Source organism: Melospiza melodia, chromosome 1 (genome assembly GCF_035770615.1).
Source record: "Melospiza melodia melodia isolate bMelMel2 chromosome 1, bMelMel2.pri, whole genome shotgun sequence".
Lineage (NCBI taxonomy): Eukaryota > Metazoa > Chordata > Aves > Passeriformes > Passerellidae > Melospiza > Melospiza melodia.
The window spans coordinates 172,514,473-172,532,600 of NC_086194.1; the positions used below are offsets into that span (position 1 = coordinate 172,514,473).

General features: G+C 45.7%; 1 protein-coding gene across 1 annotated transcript in view; it reads right to left on the reverse strand.

Moving 5' to 3' along the window:
* The window catches only part of ZC3H3 (zinc finger CCCH-type containing 3), a 129,355-nt gene that overhangs the window by 64,310 nt on the left and 46,917 nt on the right, over positions 1-18,128 (reverse strand). Inside the window, exon 4 of the mRNA XM_063175179.1 lies at positions 13,379-13,529. Coding sequence (XP_063031249.1) covers positions 13,379-13,529 — 151 coding nt within the window. The remainder of the gene's footprint in view (positions 1-13,378; positions 13,530-18,128) is intronic.

Genomic DNA, 18,128 nt, shown 5'->3' on the forward strand with positions numbered 1-18,128 from the left:
TTTAGATGCAGAAGAGACCAGGAATTTGTTAGAGGGAGGGGACAGAAAAACATTCCCTCTGTCTCCCACAACTCCCACAAAGTTCCTTCCCGTGACACAAATAATGTTTCCCTTTTTATCCCTGAGTTTAAAAAGGAATTTAAAGCAGCAGAGACATCACCTTCGACACTCCCTCCTCCTTCTTATTGAGCCATAAAACCTTTTCCCATATAAAATATCCTGAACTGGAATAGCTTTGGGGTTTCCCTGGAGAATAACCCCTCATTGCCTACGTTTATATCCTCCTTTCCACACCAGAGGATGGCAGGAACACAGATCTGGATTCACTACCAACAATTCCAGAAGCAATTATTAAATCTCCACTAATTTGGGGGAGGGCATTAAAGGAAATTATCTGCAATCAAAACATAATTTCAGCTCGGAAAACCATTCCCGCTCACGAACAGGTGGCCGCGGGATCCGTGCCAACTTCGGGAATCCCTCTGCTCTTTTTTTCCCACTTTCCCAGCTTTAACAGCTGTGACCTCTCAGACCTCCCCGTATCCTCCTGCAAATCCTCCTTCCAGGCCAGCCCAGAGGGCAGCGGGAGCTGCAGATGCTGCGGAGCCTGACGGGCACCTGGGGATGGATGGACGGACGGACCGGGAGCAGGGAAGCTGCCAGGTGCAGATGGTCGGCTCTGCCAGTGCCAAGGGCGGCGGCGGATCCGGCCTCGTGCTGAAATCCACACAGAGGTGCCAGGATCCAGCCCTGGAAGAGCCAGGGAGAGGCTGGATGGTCCTGCATCATCCACACAATTCCCTAATGGGAATGTGAATAAAACCAAGGTTTGGAAGGGAACACAATGGTTTCATCCCAAAGGAAGCTCTGTCGGACAGAGAATTTGGGTGTAGAAAGAGGAAATCTCAGTGCTCTGCTGGGGGGAGACCAGACCTGGTAGGAGGGATATTAGTCGGTATTAACGAGCTAATTCAAATTATTTCCAAGGCAGCAGAAGGAAATAAACACCCAGGGACTGAGAAAGCTGATTACATAACCCCAGAATAATTTGAGTTGGAAGGGACCTTAAAGATCATCTCACTCCAACCCCCTGCCATGGGCAGGGAACCTTCCAGTAGATCTTCCAAACATTATGTAGATTTTGGATATGAATAAATAATTATTTAGATTTTTTTCTCCATATTTAGTACAACAGACACTTAAACTCAACAGGAAATTTCATTAACTCAGCCCAAGGGTGAAATCTGACCCATGGGAGAGATGCACAAATTCCTTCCATCCTTTCCTTCCTACCACTGCATAAAGTCCTTTCCAGATCCTAGAAAAAAGATCCTGATGCCCAGTGAAGCTCTCAGAGGTCTTATTTAGAATCCCTCTTAATTTGTCAATCCAGGAGTTTCCTCCAGATTTTTTAGAGTATTTTATACTTTTTTTTTTGAGATGCTCCCATGCAGGGCCAGGAGTTGGATTTGATGGTCCTTCCAGCTCAGGATACTCCCTGATTTCTCCCACCAGGATGAAACAGATGGATTGATCCTTCGGCCTGAAAGAAGCCTAAATGTTTACTTAGCCTGGACAGAATTAATCAGTGGAGAACGATGCTCCAGCACTTGCCAAGTGACCTTTTTTGCCCCCAAAAACTGGATTGCTCATTCCTGAGCTCTGAGACCTGCCCGGGCACAGCCCGGAGCTCAGCCCAGATGCTGGCACCAGTTGGACTCGGCTCAGGGCAGCAGCTCACAGAAAAGTTTAAAGGAATTTATCCCAATTTTATCGGGATAAGAAGTAATTCAGGGAATTCGTCCCTTGTGGAGCTGCCATTCAGCCATGCTCTGTTTCCCTCTTCTTCCTTTTTTGGGTGCTTTTTCTTTTAAATCCCGACTTTCACACTGGAATTGGCACAGGAAAACATCGGGGTTCGATCTGCTGAAAGCTTGGAGAAGTTATGACCCTTTGTAGGGAAAACCATCTGGGAAAAGGGTGGAAAAAAAGCAACTCTGCCATTACTAATCTCTTATTAGAGTAGATATTTAGGAATTAAATACATTCTTCACTCCCACAGCTGTCACTGCCAGGTGAAAAAACAGGGAGTGTGTAAATATCTAGCACTGGAAAATATATTCTGAATGAGATTCTGTTAGCAGGCATAATTAGCCTTAAAAAAAACACTTCCAAAGCGTCCAAACCACTTCAAAATTAGTTTTAAATACAGCATGTGGCGAATTTGGAAAACTTTATCCACAGGGAAATTTCCTCTGGCCAAGCTACTCCATTGCTGCTGAAGCCTGGGTTAGAAAAGGTGAATAATATCCCACAAAATTTATCTTATTTAAAATTACAGATGGTGTTTGGGGAATTTGGATGGAGAAAAGGAAGAGCTGAACTTGGAACTTCATGGACCCATGAGAGATTTTATGCTGGAGTACCTGGGTAGGAATAAATGGATGCCCTGGGACAGAGGGAGCAGCATCAAGAGGGTTAAAGGATTTCAGAGACAGGCTCCGAATCCCAACAGAACCATGCTCAGTCCCTGGGGGGCTTTAAACAAGATGAATCCCAAGATTGGAAGGGGAAGGATCAATCCTCTGCTCCCTTCCCAGGGCATCTGTCCTGACTGCCCGGAGCCCATCCTAGACTCTGAGCACGAATTCACAAAAAATAGCATTACAGCCATAATTAACATTTTTTATGGAATTGTGGAATGGTTTGGGTGGGAAGGGACCTTCAACACCATCCAGTTCCATCCCTTGCCATGGGAAGGGACACCTTCCATTACCCCAGGTTGCTCCAAACCTCATCAAACCTGGCCTTGGATACTTCCAGTGATCAGGCAACTACAGCTTGTCTGGGAATTCCATTCCAGCCCCTCACCACCCTCACAGGGAAGAATTCCTTCCCAGTATCCCATCTACCCCTGCCCTCTGGCCTGTGTCCTGTCCCTCCATCCCTTATCCAAAGTCCCTCTCCAGCTTTCCTGGAGCCCCTTCAGGCACTGGAGGGGGTTCTAAAGTCTCCCTGGAGCCCTCTCTTCCCCAGGCTGGACACCCTCAGCTCTCCCAGCCCAGCTCCAGAGCATTCAGAGAATTTCTGACTTTTTCCACCATAGGATGGGCAGGACTCTAGTCTGGTGTCCCAGCACCTGGAGATGGCACCCAAAAGTGGAGAAGAGCTCTTGAGTTACCTGAGCCAACATTTTCACCTCTCCCACCTGAGTTCCTGCACCAGATGATCCCTCCCTGACCCAGAACTGCTGATCCACAGCTGCAAACTCCCAACTTTTAATCCGTCTAAAGCTCCTTGCTAAGGATGTTCCGCTTTTCTCTGACAGCAGCTGGACTCGGAAAACACAGAAAGGCCTCACAAAAGAGGAGGAAAAGAAATCCTGGCTAATGAAAACTGCTCCTGAGCAAATCCTCCTCGAGCCACCCCTGTAGGTGCCCTCAGCCTACCAGAAACACTACTAAGGAAAACATATTAACCCAAAATTCCATGGGATGGAATGCTGGGAGCAGCCAGGCAGGAGGAGTTGCCCAGAAGCTCTTTGAGGAGTGGCACCACCATGACCACCTCTGCTCTGTGGCACAACAGAGGTGATGACCTCCAGCCTGGTTTCGGTCCCTATGGGATCCCCTTCCATTTGGTTTGTCCAGCCCTGGAGGTTGGGAATGGTTGTGGAGCACCCTGATGGAACTGAGGGACACAGTTCCTCACCCCAAACCACTCACGAGTCCCCTGCACCTCTGCAAACAAGCACTTCCTGAATGCAGAGTCTCCTTTTTTATCTCATTTATCATCTCAGTTCATCTTTTTCCTAGGATCCTTTGGTTGCTAACTCCAGAATCTCTTTGTCCCTGACCCACAGCATCCCAAAAGTAGTGGGGACCCTTCAGAGTAGATCTTGAGAGCAAACCTGGTGCCGAGGATCCAAAATTCACCCTCCCAATCAAACACATTCCAACAAAACCACATCCCTTGCTTTGCTCCTGCCTGGCCTTGACAATCCATAGGAGCTGCTGAACACCCTCGGGAATGGTTTTATTTACCAGGAGTTGATTTGAACCTTCAAGACTGATCTGTGAAGCCCAACAACTGAAGATGTCTCATTCAGGAGACGAATTTTGAAACTCTATCCTGACCTCATCCCACTGAGGATGCCACCAACTCCAGTTGGGAATGGTGGCACCGTGCTCTCCGACAGTGGTTTTGCACCATCAAATTTGGTTTGGGATGGGGGGAAATGAGGCACAAGGAAGACACTCCAATTATGCTATCCAAGTTATGGACTGGATGACTTCCAGATGACTTCCATCCAACTTGGGAATCTTAGAAGGATTTTTTTTCACAAAAAAAGAGTAAAATTGGAATGGGCTGCCAGGGAAGTGGTGGAATCACCATCCCTGAAGGTGTCCAAGGAACAGCTGGATGTGGCACTCAGTGCTCTGTCTGGGTGACAAGGTGGAGATCAGTCTCGGGTTGGACTTAATGATCCTGGAGGTCTTTTCCAACCTAAATGATGCTGGGATTTTGTGATCTCATGCCAAAGGGTGCAGCAAATCCAACATCTTATGCAGCAGGAAACCAGTGCCATGATGGGGGCTGTCAATGGATTGAGTTGGAAAAGCTTTTCCAGATCATCAAATCCAACACAGCTCCAGCACAGGATGAAGCTGCAAGATTTCCCAGGAAGAAAAATTCAGTTTACAGAATGCTGGGCTTCCCAACAAGGATAGTCCAGGCTCCAGGGAAGAGCTGATCCAAGATCCACACAACACCCTGCTGAGTAAATAACCCCTCACTGTCCCCGCGATCGGATGTGGCAGTTTTCTTTTTAATGGAATCCATTCGAAACGCGACAACTTCATTAACCAAAATTAAAAAAGGAAAATCCCATTATTCCTAAGGATGTTCATGTGCATTTAGAGCTGGCCATTAACCCCTGAGTCCCGCTTTTATTTTGGTTTCATTACTTCCTCCGAAGTGGAGCTCGATTACTGCGGCTGACCCAGGAGGAGGGAACGGCAGAGCTTCCCCCCAGCGCCGGCAGCCTGGAATTCATGGAAAAGCAGGAAAAATCCAACCTCCCAGCACAAGATTGTCGAGGAACTGGGCAGGACTGGGGAGACTGGGAGGATGGGGGTGGTCAGGGCAGGGATAGGAGTGGTGGAGTCCCTGAATCTTGCTGGAAGCTGCAGAACGTGGATTTGCTGCCGAGTTTTCCAGGTAGGAAAGCAACCAGCTGGGAGAAATGTTTGGGAGAAGGACAAGGGGAAAAATAGGGAAAAAATGAAAAGTGGAGGAAGAAGGAAAAGGAAAAGTGGAAAAAAGAAATCAATGGAAAATATGGAAAAATATTTAAAGGGGAAGAAGGAAAATAGAGAAAAAATGAAAATGAGAAAAGAGGAAAAGAGGAAAGGGGAAAAGGGAAAAATGAGAAAAAGGGAAAATGAGAAAAGGAGAAAGAGAAAGAAAAAAAAGGAAGAAGAAAGGGGAAAGGGGAAAAAGGGGGGAGGAAAAAAAGGAAAAAAGAAAGAGGAAAAGGAAGGAAAAAAAGGAAAAAGAAAGAAAAACAAGAATAAAAGGGAAAAATAAAAGGAAATAAGGAGATAAAATGGGAAAAGAGAAAAAAGGAAAAGGAAAAAGTCAAAAGAGGGAAATAAAGGAAAAAAGGAAATTAAAAAACAGGGAGAAGGTAAAAGAATAATGAAAAAGAAAAAATAAGAAAGAGGAAAAGGAAAAAAAGGAACAAGGTAAAAAAGGAAGGAATTGGAAAAAAGAAAAAAGGAAAGAGGAAACAGGGAAAAGGAAAAAGAAATAAAGCAAAGGAAAAGAAACAAAGGAAAAGGGAAAAAAGGAAAGGAGGGCAGGAGATAAAAGGAGTAAAGAAAAAAGGGAAAAGGCAAAAAAGAAAGACGGAGAAAAGGAAAGGGGGGAAAAGGAAAAGAGAAAAAAGGCAAGAAGGTGAAAAAGGAAGGAGATGAAAAAAGAAAAAAGAAAAAAGTTGAAAAGTAAAAGGGGAGAAAATCTAGAAAAAGGGAAAATAAATAAGATAGCAAAAGCAAATAAATTGAAAAGAAAAACAAGGAAAGGAAAAGGGAGAAAGGAAGAAGAAAAAAACCCAAGAAAAGGAGAGAGGAAAAAGAGAAAAGAAAATAAAAATGGAGAAGAAGAAACAGAAAAAAAAAAAAAAAAAAAAAAAAAAAAAAAAAAAAAAGAAGAAGAAATAAATAAAAAGCAAAGGAAGACAGAAGAGAGGAGTGACTTTTCCCCAGTGTCTGTCTCTTGGGAAGGAAGGGAGCACCAGTAACAGGGAGGATTAATCCTCAGCTTTGCCCCAAAGAGGTGCCATTGTTTTTTAAAGCCTCTAAACCAGTCCGGAACAGAAACTGGATTATGCTGGGCCAGATGTCAGGGCTGCTCCGAAACAATCCGGGTTGTGCATCTCATCCCAGCCTCATTAAAGGGATTAAAAGTATTTCCTATAGAAACAAAAAATATGGATTTCCAAATGGGAGTTACTGTTCCCTCCTGCCTGTAACGGCTCCAATCCCAGCAGATGAATTTCACTTTAATGAGATGTCATTTTGGAGAATGGTTTAACATCCCTTCAAAAAAAAATCCGAGGCCTAAAACCTCGTCAAACCACGTCGGGATTATTAAAAGAAAATTTACCACACAGACAAAATAAAATCAAACAAAATAGGAGCCGCCAATTCGCAGAATCCATGACACGGCCGTTTTTAAATGTGATGGAAAAGGCTTTCCAAGTTATCTGCTTAACCACAGGCTTTCTGTTTACTTCTCACTTTCATGTCAAATGAATTTGGGAAGAAAAAAATTGACAGGAACTTTAAGGCCATTCGTCACATTCCGACTCCGTTCGCAGATTAACGCGGCAAAAGCCGGGAAGGCGGAGGGGGGATTTTATCATCTTGATAAAAGGAAATTAACTCCCGGTGTCCCAACCTCTGCCCTCTGCTCACGATTCCCTCACCTCTGTTCGGGAATATCCCAGAGCAATCAGCATCCAGAGGTAAAATCCCACTGGAGCATCATCCCAATTAAATAAACAACATAAAAAGCTGTGCTTGAAACGCCCCCAAAACCTCTGCCCTCTGCTCACGATTCCCTCACCTCCATGTGGGAAGATCCCGGAGCAATCGGCACCAGGAGGTAAAATCCCACTGAAGCATGATCACAATTAAATAAACAACATAAAAAGCTGTGCTTGAAACCCCCCAAAACTGGGAGACTGAACCACTTGCACTACTTAAAGCAGCATCTGGCTCAGAACATCCATCCGGCTTGCGCTCCAAACTGGTTTTGGGAGGTTGGGATCCCACCTCTTGGGCCCTAGAAGGTATAGACTGGTGGAAAAAATAAATGGATCAAGGAGGAAAGACAGCATTTGCTGAGATCTTTAAAATGCCCATCCCTGTCTGCTCACAATATATGGGAACGTCGATTAAAGCCTCTCCCGTTGGAGCGCTCGGCAATTTTCCACCGTGGAAGCCGACGTTAACAGTTTTCCCTGTTTTCTCTGCAACTTTTGAGATGACACCCCAGAAAATGTGGATTTGCTCCATCCACTGTGAATTACAGCCCCGCACTCTGCTCTCTGTTCTCAGCTCCAGCTGCTGACCTTCCAGGATCGTGAACAAAGAATCCCGGAACAGTTTGGGTTAGAATGGACATTAAAAACCATCGAGTTCCAACCATGGACAGGGACACCTTCCACTGTCTCAGGTTGCTCCAAGCCCTGTCCAACCTGACCTGGAACACTTCCAGGGATGGGGTAGTTACAACTGTCCTGGGCAGCTTGTGCCAGGGTCTCACCACCACCCCAATCCAACATTGGGTTGCACAACGAGCAACCAACGTATCCCAAGCACTTCCCAACAGCTCCCAGAGGAGTCACAGATGCTGGCTGACCTCATCCCATTTCCTGAATGGACTGACTTCTTAGAGACCCTCAGAGTGCAACCAAAAAGCTGAGAAGTGATGGATTTAGTCTGGTTTAACCCATTACTGTCCATCAGTGGGATTATGGTGGATGACTTGGTGCAGACCCTGATTGCCCCAGTCTCAAATACAACAAGAGGACGATGGAAAGGATGAGAAAGCTTCCCTGGAACTCCCAAGGATACGTCCTCCTCCCCAAAAGAGAGGGGATATATTGAGTTTTAGCGTTCATTTCATCCATGACAAGTCAACCACACCATTCGATGGGAATGAGTCACAGGAACTGGAATGCATCCAATGGGAAACACAGGACTCTATTCCACAACCAAGATTCCCATTCTCACCAGATTCCCATGGATTTAGGGAGAAAGGGTTAATCACACACTAACAGCACACCAGGACTAGCACCTGGCGCCATCCAATTATCTCACGACAGTGAAATTACTATAGGGAAACTTGTTACAGCACTCAAGGAATGCCAGAAGAATGGAAAGGAAAATCAGGAAGGCTTCCCTGGGAATGGATGAAATGGTTCTATCCCATGGAAGTGCTCAAGGCCAGGCTGGATAGGGATTGGATAAACCTGGTCTAGTGGAAGGCATCCCTGCCCCTGGCAGGGGGGTTGGACCAGATGCTCTTCCAAAGTCCCTTCTAAGCCAAACCATTCCCTGATTCTCTGAACTGAATCATGAGCTGGGTGTGTAAAAGACATTGTTAAGGGAGCGAAAGGAAATTGGAAACCCAAAACCACCCACTGTGAATGAAAGGAAAGAATGGGACAGGGAAGGCTGGTGTGTCCAAGTGACCTGGAACACAACATCCCAACCTCCTGCATAGGATGACTGGAAGGGATGGTGGTTCCTCTTCCTCTTGGATCCTCAGCTGTATCTCCCCTTTCCCAGGGAAGTGGTCCTTTGCACCCACCAATGTGGTTGAACCCCATTTCAAAACCTGCATCACCCTCATCTTTCAGTGTGAATCCGTAAAGGCTTCAGATCTTTGAAATCCTGGGGTAGAAATCCTTGTAATCACCATATCACAAAATCATTTAGCCTGGAAAAGACCATCAAGTCCAAACTTTGACCAATCAGCACCCTGTCAGCCAGACCAGAGCGCTGAGTGCCACATCCAGTCATTTCTTGAACACCCCCAGGGATGGTGACAACTGCTTCCATCTTAATCTGTTCAACGTGCTCCAGGCCACGAAACAGAACAAAAGAGAAGAAAATAAAAGGAAAAAATAAAACTAAACTAAACTACATGAGCGAATCCTCCACTGACGAGCTCCTTTCTCCTGAGCTGGCATTTCTCTGACAAATGTTGGATTATCTTGTTCTTTACTTATTTATAGTGCTGGAGGGGCAGGATTCTCCCTCAAGAGGCGCCGCAAAGTTTTCAGGAAGAAACATCAGAGTTTCCCCAGCAGTGCCAGACACAACTCATTATTTGCAGACAGGTGACTTTTGTTTTCCACACTTGCAGCAGGATTTGAGAACAAAACTCTTCAAAGTGGGTCAGTGTTTCATTCCCCTACTGGGGGTCTATAAGCTCAACTCAAAGGGGGCTCTGCTCCCAGAAATGTCTTAAAAGTGGTTTTGGCTCTCCAGAGGGACAATTGGAGTCTTCTGAAGGAGTTTATGGAATCCTAGAAGGGATTCCATTGTGTTGGAAGGGACACAAAAGGATCATCTAGTCCAACTCCTGGTCCTGCACAAATGCAGGAAAAAATGCCACCCTGTGCCTGAGGGTGTTGTCCAAATGCTCCTTGAGCTCTAAAAGCTTTGCGATCTCTACCCTGGGGATCCAGCTTCTCAGGGAAACCTGTGCAAGTGGCTCACCACCCTCACAGGGAAGAACTTCTTCCTGATATCCAATCTAACACTACTTATTTTCAGTGAGAAGCCATTCCCCCTTGTCCTGTCATTCCTTGCAAAAATTCCCTCTCCATCTTTCCTGTCAGCCCCTTCAGGCACTGGAAGGTTGCACTGAGGTCACCCTGAAGCTTCTTTTCTCCACACTGAACAATCCCAATTCTCTCAGCCTTTCCTTGTAGGAAAGGTGCTCCATCTCTCTGATCATCAACCCAAGAATTCTTCTGCTGCCTCTATCACATATGGACATCCCATGTTTTTGGTAGCCACATCCACATGGACCATGGAAAGATGTTGGAAGCAGGAGAAGCATCGCTCTCAAATCTCAGTGCAACACTTCATCCATCCCAACTCCTCCATGGCAAATCCCTCATCCCTTTCCCAGCAGAGGGAGGCTGTGAGGAGGGAGGACATCTCCCTCCAGGATTTTTAAGAGATGATCAACCTCAATGTCACCAGGAGCGACCGAAATTTAAAGCCAGCAAATCACAGCCCTTGTGAGCTGCGCTCCCAGCAAAGCCGCGGGAGATAAGGGGGAGGAGTGAAAAGGAGAATCAATAAATCTTAACCTCATTCACAATGATCTGGAGCTCTTATTAAGTAAATTAATTTAAGTTAATTTAACTCGATCATGACTCCCGATCACAGTGATTTAGTGAGGGGGAAATTGCATTAGGAAAGGCCACACTCACCAGATAGAAGAACGGAAGAAAATTAGATCCACTTAGCAATGTGAATTAATATGGAAATAGCAGGTGTAAATTTCACCTTATCAAGAGAGTGAAAATTATCTTCATAAATTTGGAGAAATAGGCCCCGAGTTGCTTATAAATCTATTTAAAACAAAAATATTACAAAAAGTGGAGTAAAATTAATTTAAAATATACTCCCACATATCGCCTCGAAGAAAAGTCAGCAGCAGGGCCCAGTTTTATGCAACCCAGCAAGAAGGGGAGGATGGAATTCATTCCCAAGGGACTGACATCAGGTACCTCCAGCAACTCTCTCTGTCACTCACTTCCCAAAGCCACATCCCTCTTCATCTTTGTCTGGTGATTTGAGGATTTACTGGCAAAAGGGAGGACATCCTGGATGTCTCAGCAAAATAAAACCCTGGCACATTACTTCCAGATACCCAAAAACCTGGACTTCATGGAAGAAATTTCTCCTTGGTGCCAGTTGCGAACCAGCTTGGGAGTAGCACTGGAGGGCAGCAACACCAGGTGACATCCCCTTGCTGGCTTAAGGGGATGAGGATATTAAAAATATCAAATTATTGTAAAAACATCGTAATTATTACAATGAAAAACAGAAATATTAAAAATAATTGACTACTAAGTATGAAAAATAAAAATGAGGTGACTAAAGGGGTGTCCCACAGTCATCAGAGCTTCTCCTTGTTTTGTGAAGAGCAAAGAAAATCAGGAAAAAAGCAGATCCTGGTGTCTTGCTTGAGACAGATCCAAGATAGGAACGATGAAGCAAAAAATCCCGTAAAAACTCCAGGAGAAGCATTTGCCATGTGCTTCCTCCAGACAGGCCAGATGATTGATCACCCCCAGCGAAGGTAATTGGGAGATGGAGATTTATGGCTTCTTTAAAACATAATTGTTTTAATTTGCTGATGGCATTTTATCAAGATTTGTCTGAAGCAGCTGTAAGATCCAAACTACACCAATTTAATGAAGTCGGAGATTAATACAGAGAAAATGATCCTACAAGTGGGAGCTCTCAGCCAATTGCAGCAGAACAAGGTCGTTCCTTGGAAAATCACCACTGCATTGAGCAAGAGCCACCACACAGATCCCAGACGTTCCTGCTCTGGATTCCATGCCCAAAGCTGATCCCTGCCTTGATTCTCAGCATGGATCAACCATCCAGATCTGGAGTAACAAAGAGTGTGAGAGAAGAAGCTGAGCCCAACAGCTGGAGGATGAGTTGTTTTCCATTAATTAAGGCTCAGGGTCACAGAACCATTTGAGCTCAAGATCATCTTGTTTCAACCTTCTGCCATGGGCAGGGACACTTTCCACTATCCCAAGTTGCTCCAAGCCACATCCAACCTGGCCCTGGACACTTCCAGGGTGGTAAGGCCCTGGCACAGTTTTACCAGAGAAACTGTGTCTGCCTCATCATTACAAGTGTACAAGACCAGGTTGGAGCAACCTGGGGTAGTGGAAGGTGTCCCTACCCACGGCAGGGGATTGGAACTCAAGGATCTTAAAGGTCCCTTCCCATCCAAACACCTTGCGATTCCATGAAATTGCAGGATGGTGGAGCAGGCAAAAAATTACATGGTTTGTTTCTGGACAGGGAAATGCAGGAATTTGATTTTCCCACCTGGAAGGAAGGAAGTGCAAATGGAGGTGGCAACCCACAACAAAACCTGTGGATCTCAGGATGGTGCCCAGGTGGGGAAATATCACAGGCAAAAGCAGAATGAGAAGACAAAGGTGGTGCAGGTAAGGCTGACCATGAGCCCAAAAGGATCCCAGTTTCCATACTGGAAGAATGGAATGGTTTCTTACTTTGAGACCAGGAGATGAGGAGTTTCTTAACCAAGAGCTTGGAAAATACACAAAATAATTGACCCAACCTTTTTTACCAATCTCTCTGTTTATCCCGTATTTTGCCTCATCACCCTGAACTCTTCCAAAACCAACCTTCGCTTCAGCTACTGATTTGGGAATCCCAAAATTCACTTTCAAAGGGAAATATCAGGCAAAGTCAGGCTTTAAAAACAATCACCACGATTTTTGTCCCTCCACAACTCTACCATAAAAGCCACCAATCCTCGGGGCATTGATGGGGAATGACTTTTGGAGGAATCCACCTGGAGCAGGGAGAACAAAGTCGAAGAGGAGCAGAACAGACTCTCTTTGCCCAAAATACTGCCCGTGACTACTGGCATTCCAGTGGGAGGACAAGCTATTCCTGACCTAGAAATAGCCAAAATCTGTATTTTCACCAAGCCCATAGCTTCTAATCACACCTTGTTCTAAAGAATCAATTATTTTAACAACCTTTCTGCTTTACACAAGCTCCAGGTCTTGTCTTGGCCTCTGAGACACTCCCTGGAAACATCTCCACCTCTATGGATTTAGGAATATTCCAACTCAAGGTTATGTCACCTTCTCTAGGCAGTGACAAAATATTTCTGGATGCTTCACCCATCCAGATAATTGGGAATAAATGAATTTGGGAGAGCACCTACATCCTAGCGGAAGTCTGGAGCATTCAACGTGCTCCCCTTCATCACCAACATCCACACGTTTATTCATCCTCTTTTCAGCTTATTTAACTGCTCCATGGAAACAATTAATTCCAAGAGGGAATACATAGGAAGCCAAAGGCATAAGCTGCTGGCACCAGCTCAGGATAACACAATTCCTAATATGATTTTACACTTTAAGTCAATAAACTCAGAGTAGGCCAAACAAAGAGAGAAATTAAATGGTGAAGATGCGACAGAAAAACACGGAGCCAACGTGGGAGCTCCCGTGGCTCCTACATCCCAACCAGCTGCATTCCAGGGATGGCAGAATTACCTGAATGTAATGGGACGCCTGGTTTTCCAGGTGGGAATGGGGCTGGTGAAGGATGATAAGGCTGGAGGCACCACGTTCTTCTTCACGATCCTGTAGCGTGTCTTTATCACCTTGTTGGCTGGGGGGCTCCTTACAAAGTGGAAGTTGGATCCTAGGAGAAAAAAAAATGGAAAAACAGGCTTGAAATTCAGGTGTGGATGGGCACAGGAGGGATCTCACTGACATTCTCACAGAATCACGGAATCTTTAAGGTCGGAAATGATCTTCAAGATCATCAAGTTTAATGGCCACTGGTCCCACATCCAACTTAAGTCCTATCTCCAACATTTTAGCACCTGAAAAAAGGGGTGAAGTTTCAGGAATGGGACCAGTACAGCTGATGGTAACAGAAAGGCCTTGATGTGCTTGGGACTGGCTTCACCAGCAAACACTACCACGGGAATAATGGATTCACCAACACCACCTTGGTCCCAACATACATCCACACTGGAAATAAACTTTTGACTTTAATCCCTGGCGTTTTCATAATACTTTTAATTCCCAGAAGTGTTGAAGTCCAGGTAGGACAAGGCTTGGAGCAACCTGGGATAATGGAAGGTCCCTTCCATGGATAGGGAACTGGATGAGCTTTAAGCTCCCTTTCAACCCTACCCATTCCTGGATTCTCTATGTTGCAGGATGATCTACATGCCGGGTTATTCTGCAGAATGTTTCATGCAATTAACAGTTCAATGTTTGACTGTGGTTTTCCTCCATGAGCCTTTTTTTTTCCCCCAAGCTTTCAGGAATGCACCTAATTGCCCGACTTTTATAACATACAGCTGTAACTGCCCAGATAATTAAAGCTGACACTCCATGCTGAGCCTCGGTCTCTGGGTTTTATAACTGATTTAAAGAGCTGGCTGTTTTTCTTGGAGATCCTCTCATTAAAATTATGGAGAGGTTGGGAGGGGAAAAGTGGGAGCATTATTTCCACTGAAAACATTCGACCCATCCCCATGTTTATCTCTGTGAGAGGAGGGAGAATAAGTTGGATTGCCAGGTAAACTAGGAAAAATAGGGAAATGCATTTTAGAACTGACACCATTCCTTAGAAAGGAGGGAACAGTTCTCCCATTGCCCTGCAACAGTGGCAACATCAATTCACAGCTTTACAGGTTCATACAAGGAATATTTTCCTTCTCAAGCATTCCCAACAAGTTGATGACTTGTGTTGGCTTTGGGAAGGATCAGGCAACACAAATTTCCATTCAGAAATTCAGAAAAAAAAGTTATAATCCCTGGTGATGGAAAAAGGCAAAAACCAGGCTCTGCCATGACAGAAAAATTACTGGAATTTTTTGTGGTAAAGATGATGCTTGCAATGTTCCGCAATCTGAACCCATGGGATAAATCATGGACCTAAAGGATCTTCCAAGTTCTCTTGGAGTAGAAGCCATCTGATGATTGAATGACTTAGAGGAACTGCAGCCACTTTAGAGGTGAGGCACTTCAGAGGTCACTTTAGAGGTGAAGCAAGAATGAAGAGAGGAAAGAACATGGAAGGCAAATGGGATCTCACTGCTCTTTCCCTATCCCAGCATTTTTTTGTAGCAGATCAAATTGTTCAGTGCAGTGACCAAACCTCTGCGTGGGCTTTTAAAGCCTTTGCAAAGTTGAAGCTCTAATTACAATTAAAATTGCTCCCAAGTACCAGCAAACTTGGAGTTTTTTCCTTCAGGGAACTGCAGTTAGGACAGGAAAATGGGGACAGCAAAAGAACAGAGGTGCTAACCCCTGCAGGGACCAGCACCACACACACAATGAAATCCCAGCTATGGTGATGGTGGGACTGACCTGAAATCACGGACTCATGGAATGGTTTGGGTTGGAAGGGACCTTGAAGACCATCCAGTCCAACCCCCTGCCATGGGCAAGGACATCTTCCACCATCCCAGACTGCTCCAAACCCTGTCCAACCTGATCTTGGACACATCCAGAGATGGAACAGCCACAGCTTCTCTGGGTAACATCTGCCAGGGCCTCACCACACTTGCAGGGAAGAATTTCTCCCTAGTATCCCACCTAAACCTGCCTTCTGTCACTTTTGTCACCCAGAACACGTGGACACACCCAACCTCGCACGGATACAGCACCAGCCATGTATCCAAAGCACTTCCATCCCACCAGGGAAGGGATGAGAGCCTCAATCCTACATCCTCCCCAACCAGCAACAGCACAAGTTGCCCCTTTCCCTCCTCCACTCCAACCTCACAGAATAACTAAGCTGGGAATTTGCTGAATACATAATTAACATCTTTTTGCCCCCCACACAAGCTTGAGCTGCCACCAATCAACCCAGAATTGCATCAAACTCCTGCATGACAAGAAAGAGAGATCCCAAATTATTGCAGGCATCCCCCTCCTCCTCCTCCTTCCCCAAAACAGGCTGGCACCTGGTAAACTCTATTCCCAGAGGTAATTGGATGGTGTATTCATTCCGAAGCTGCTCCTTGGAAAGTGCCTGATGCGCGACTCCAGCATTAACCACCTCCTCAAAGAGCCTCTCCGAAGAGCTCCGTTTTCTATTATTACTTGCTAGCTGAGGGGTTTTGTGTAGATAATCATGTTATTTAGACAGGATGTTGGTTTAATTCCCTTCATTACAGGCTCCCAGGGTTGTAATTTTTTCCTCTCCGCGTGATGTATTCCCCGTGGCACATTTCACTCAAATCAAACACTTCACGCTTTTATTACAAACAATACCCCAGCGTCCCCCGTTATCAGCCCGGCGCACACATCCCCACTCCTCGCCGCGATCCAGAGGTCACTTCTAATGACTAATCGATCTCATTAGCTTTCCTAATTAAAAACTTTACTACCGCCATGGAAGACAAACTACAAAAAAACTGCTTGCATCATATTCGAATGGGATATGAGCATCATTTATCAGCCAGGGCCGCGCGCTGCTGAGCTCGGGGCTTTCTGCGGAGCCGCGAATCCCGCGGGCGCTGCTCGCGCCTCCTGTTCCCAGGGAAAAAAAAAATCCTGGTGTAAACTCTAAATGTAAGAATTGTTAAGGCTGGAAAAGACCTCTAAGGTCATCAAGCCAGGGCTGCCAAGGCCACCACTAAACCACGTCCCCAAGTGCCACATCCACATGGACTTTTAAACCCCTCAAGGAATGATGATTCCATCGCTTCCCTGGGCAGCCCAAGGATCCCTTCAGTGAAGAAATTTTCCTAATATCCAAACAAAACTTCCCCTGTTTCCTCTTGTCCAATGCTGACCTTGAAAAGGGGAATTTGTTACCAAAATCTCTTACAAGGGTGCTTCAAGCAGGAAGGATCCAGGAGCCACCACACACGCATCCCTTAGGAAAGGGATTGGATGCAAGGGTCCTTAGTTCTTCTCTTATTTCCCTAAGAGAAGTACCAGGAATTGGCCCCCTGGGAAAGTTGAAGCAAGGAAGGCACAAAAAGAGTTCGCTCCTGGAATATTTCACCTGGAGAAACCTTCTTTTAAAAGAGGCTTAAAAGAAAGGTGGAAAATTACTTTGGACAAGGTTCTGGAGCGATAGGACAAGGGGGAATGGCTTCCCCCTGCTAGAGGGCAGGGTTAGATGGAATATTGGGAAAGAATTCTTCCATGTGAGGGTGGGGAGGTCCTGGCACAAGTTGCCCAGAGAAATTGTGCTTGCCCATGGATTGGATGGGGATTGGAGCAACCTGGTCTAGTGAAACATGTCCCAAAAAGTTGTGTTGATGTGGCACTCGGGGACAGAGTTCAGTGGTGGCCTTGGAAGTTCTGAGTTAACATTTGGACTTGATGATCTCAGAGCTCTTTTCCTTAATGATTATTCCATGATTATGTGATTCTGAATCCATGAGGCAAGAGGAAGATGATGCTGCTCAGGATGGATTAGGGAAACCACAATAATGGTGGAGTAAATCCTGTTCAGATACTGATGGGAAAAAGGAATTTAAATAAGCAAGGGGAACTTCAGGAGGGCAGATTCCCAAATCCAAGAGATTACTGCTGCTTTAGGAGCAGGATATGGGATAGAAAAGCTTCCTGCAGGGGCACAGGAATGGGGAAAAGAACAAAATTAAGTCGTGACCTAGGCACCACAAGGTCTCCCATTGTCAATCCTTGGCCACCACGACCCCTCCCGTGTGTCTCCATCGGGGCTCAGCACCGAGCTGTGCCATTAATCCCGATCGGAGGCGAGACGGGAAGCAGTGAGTGACAGGTACATTGATCTTCCAGCACTTGGAAGCGAGACGGCAGCAGGGACGAATGCAAATTGGGGAGCAGAAGCTGAACCTTGGATTCGCTGCCAGGATTGTCCCCAGAGCTGGGAAAACCTCAGAGATTAAAGGGATGAAGCAGAACTACCCCAAGGAAAAAAGCAAAGCAGAGACCAAAAACCTCTGATAAAACCAAAATGCTCTTTTCAAACAGGAATGATGGAAAAAATTAAAAGGGTTAAGGACTATTAGGACATGAGTGAAGGAGCCACCAGCATGTCCCAGCTCCTGACAGGGGGTAAAAACCTCCCACTTGGTACCCAAAGCAGCTCCAAAAAGAACTGAAAATCTCTGCCAAGGGGTCTTCTGGAAGCAAACCCTTCCCAACACGAAGACGAATCCCTCACCATGGGATTTGCTCCAGGTCAGGAAGGGAAGATTCAGCAGAACCCAGTTACCCTCAAATGCCAGAAGGAAGAGGAGACTCAGCCAGACATCCCAGGTTGCAGCAGGACCATCGT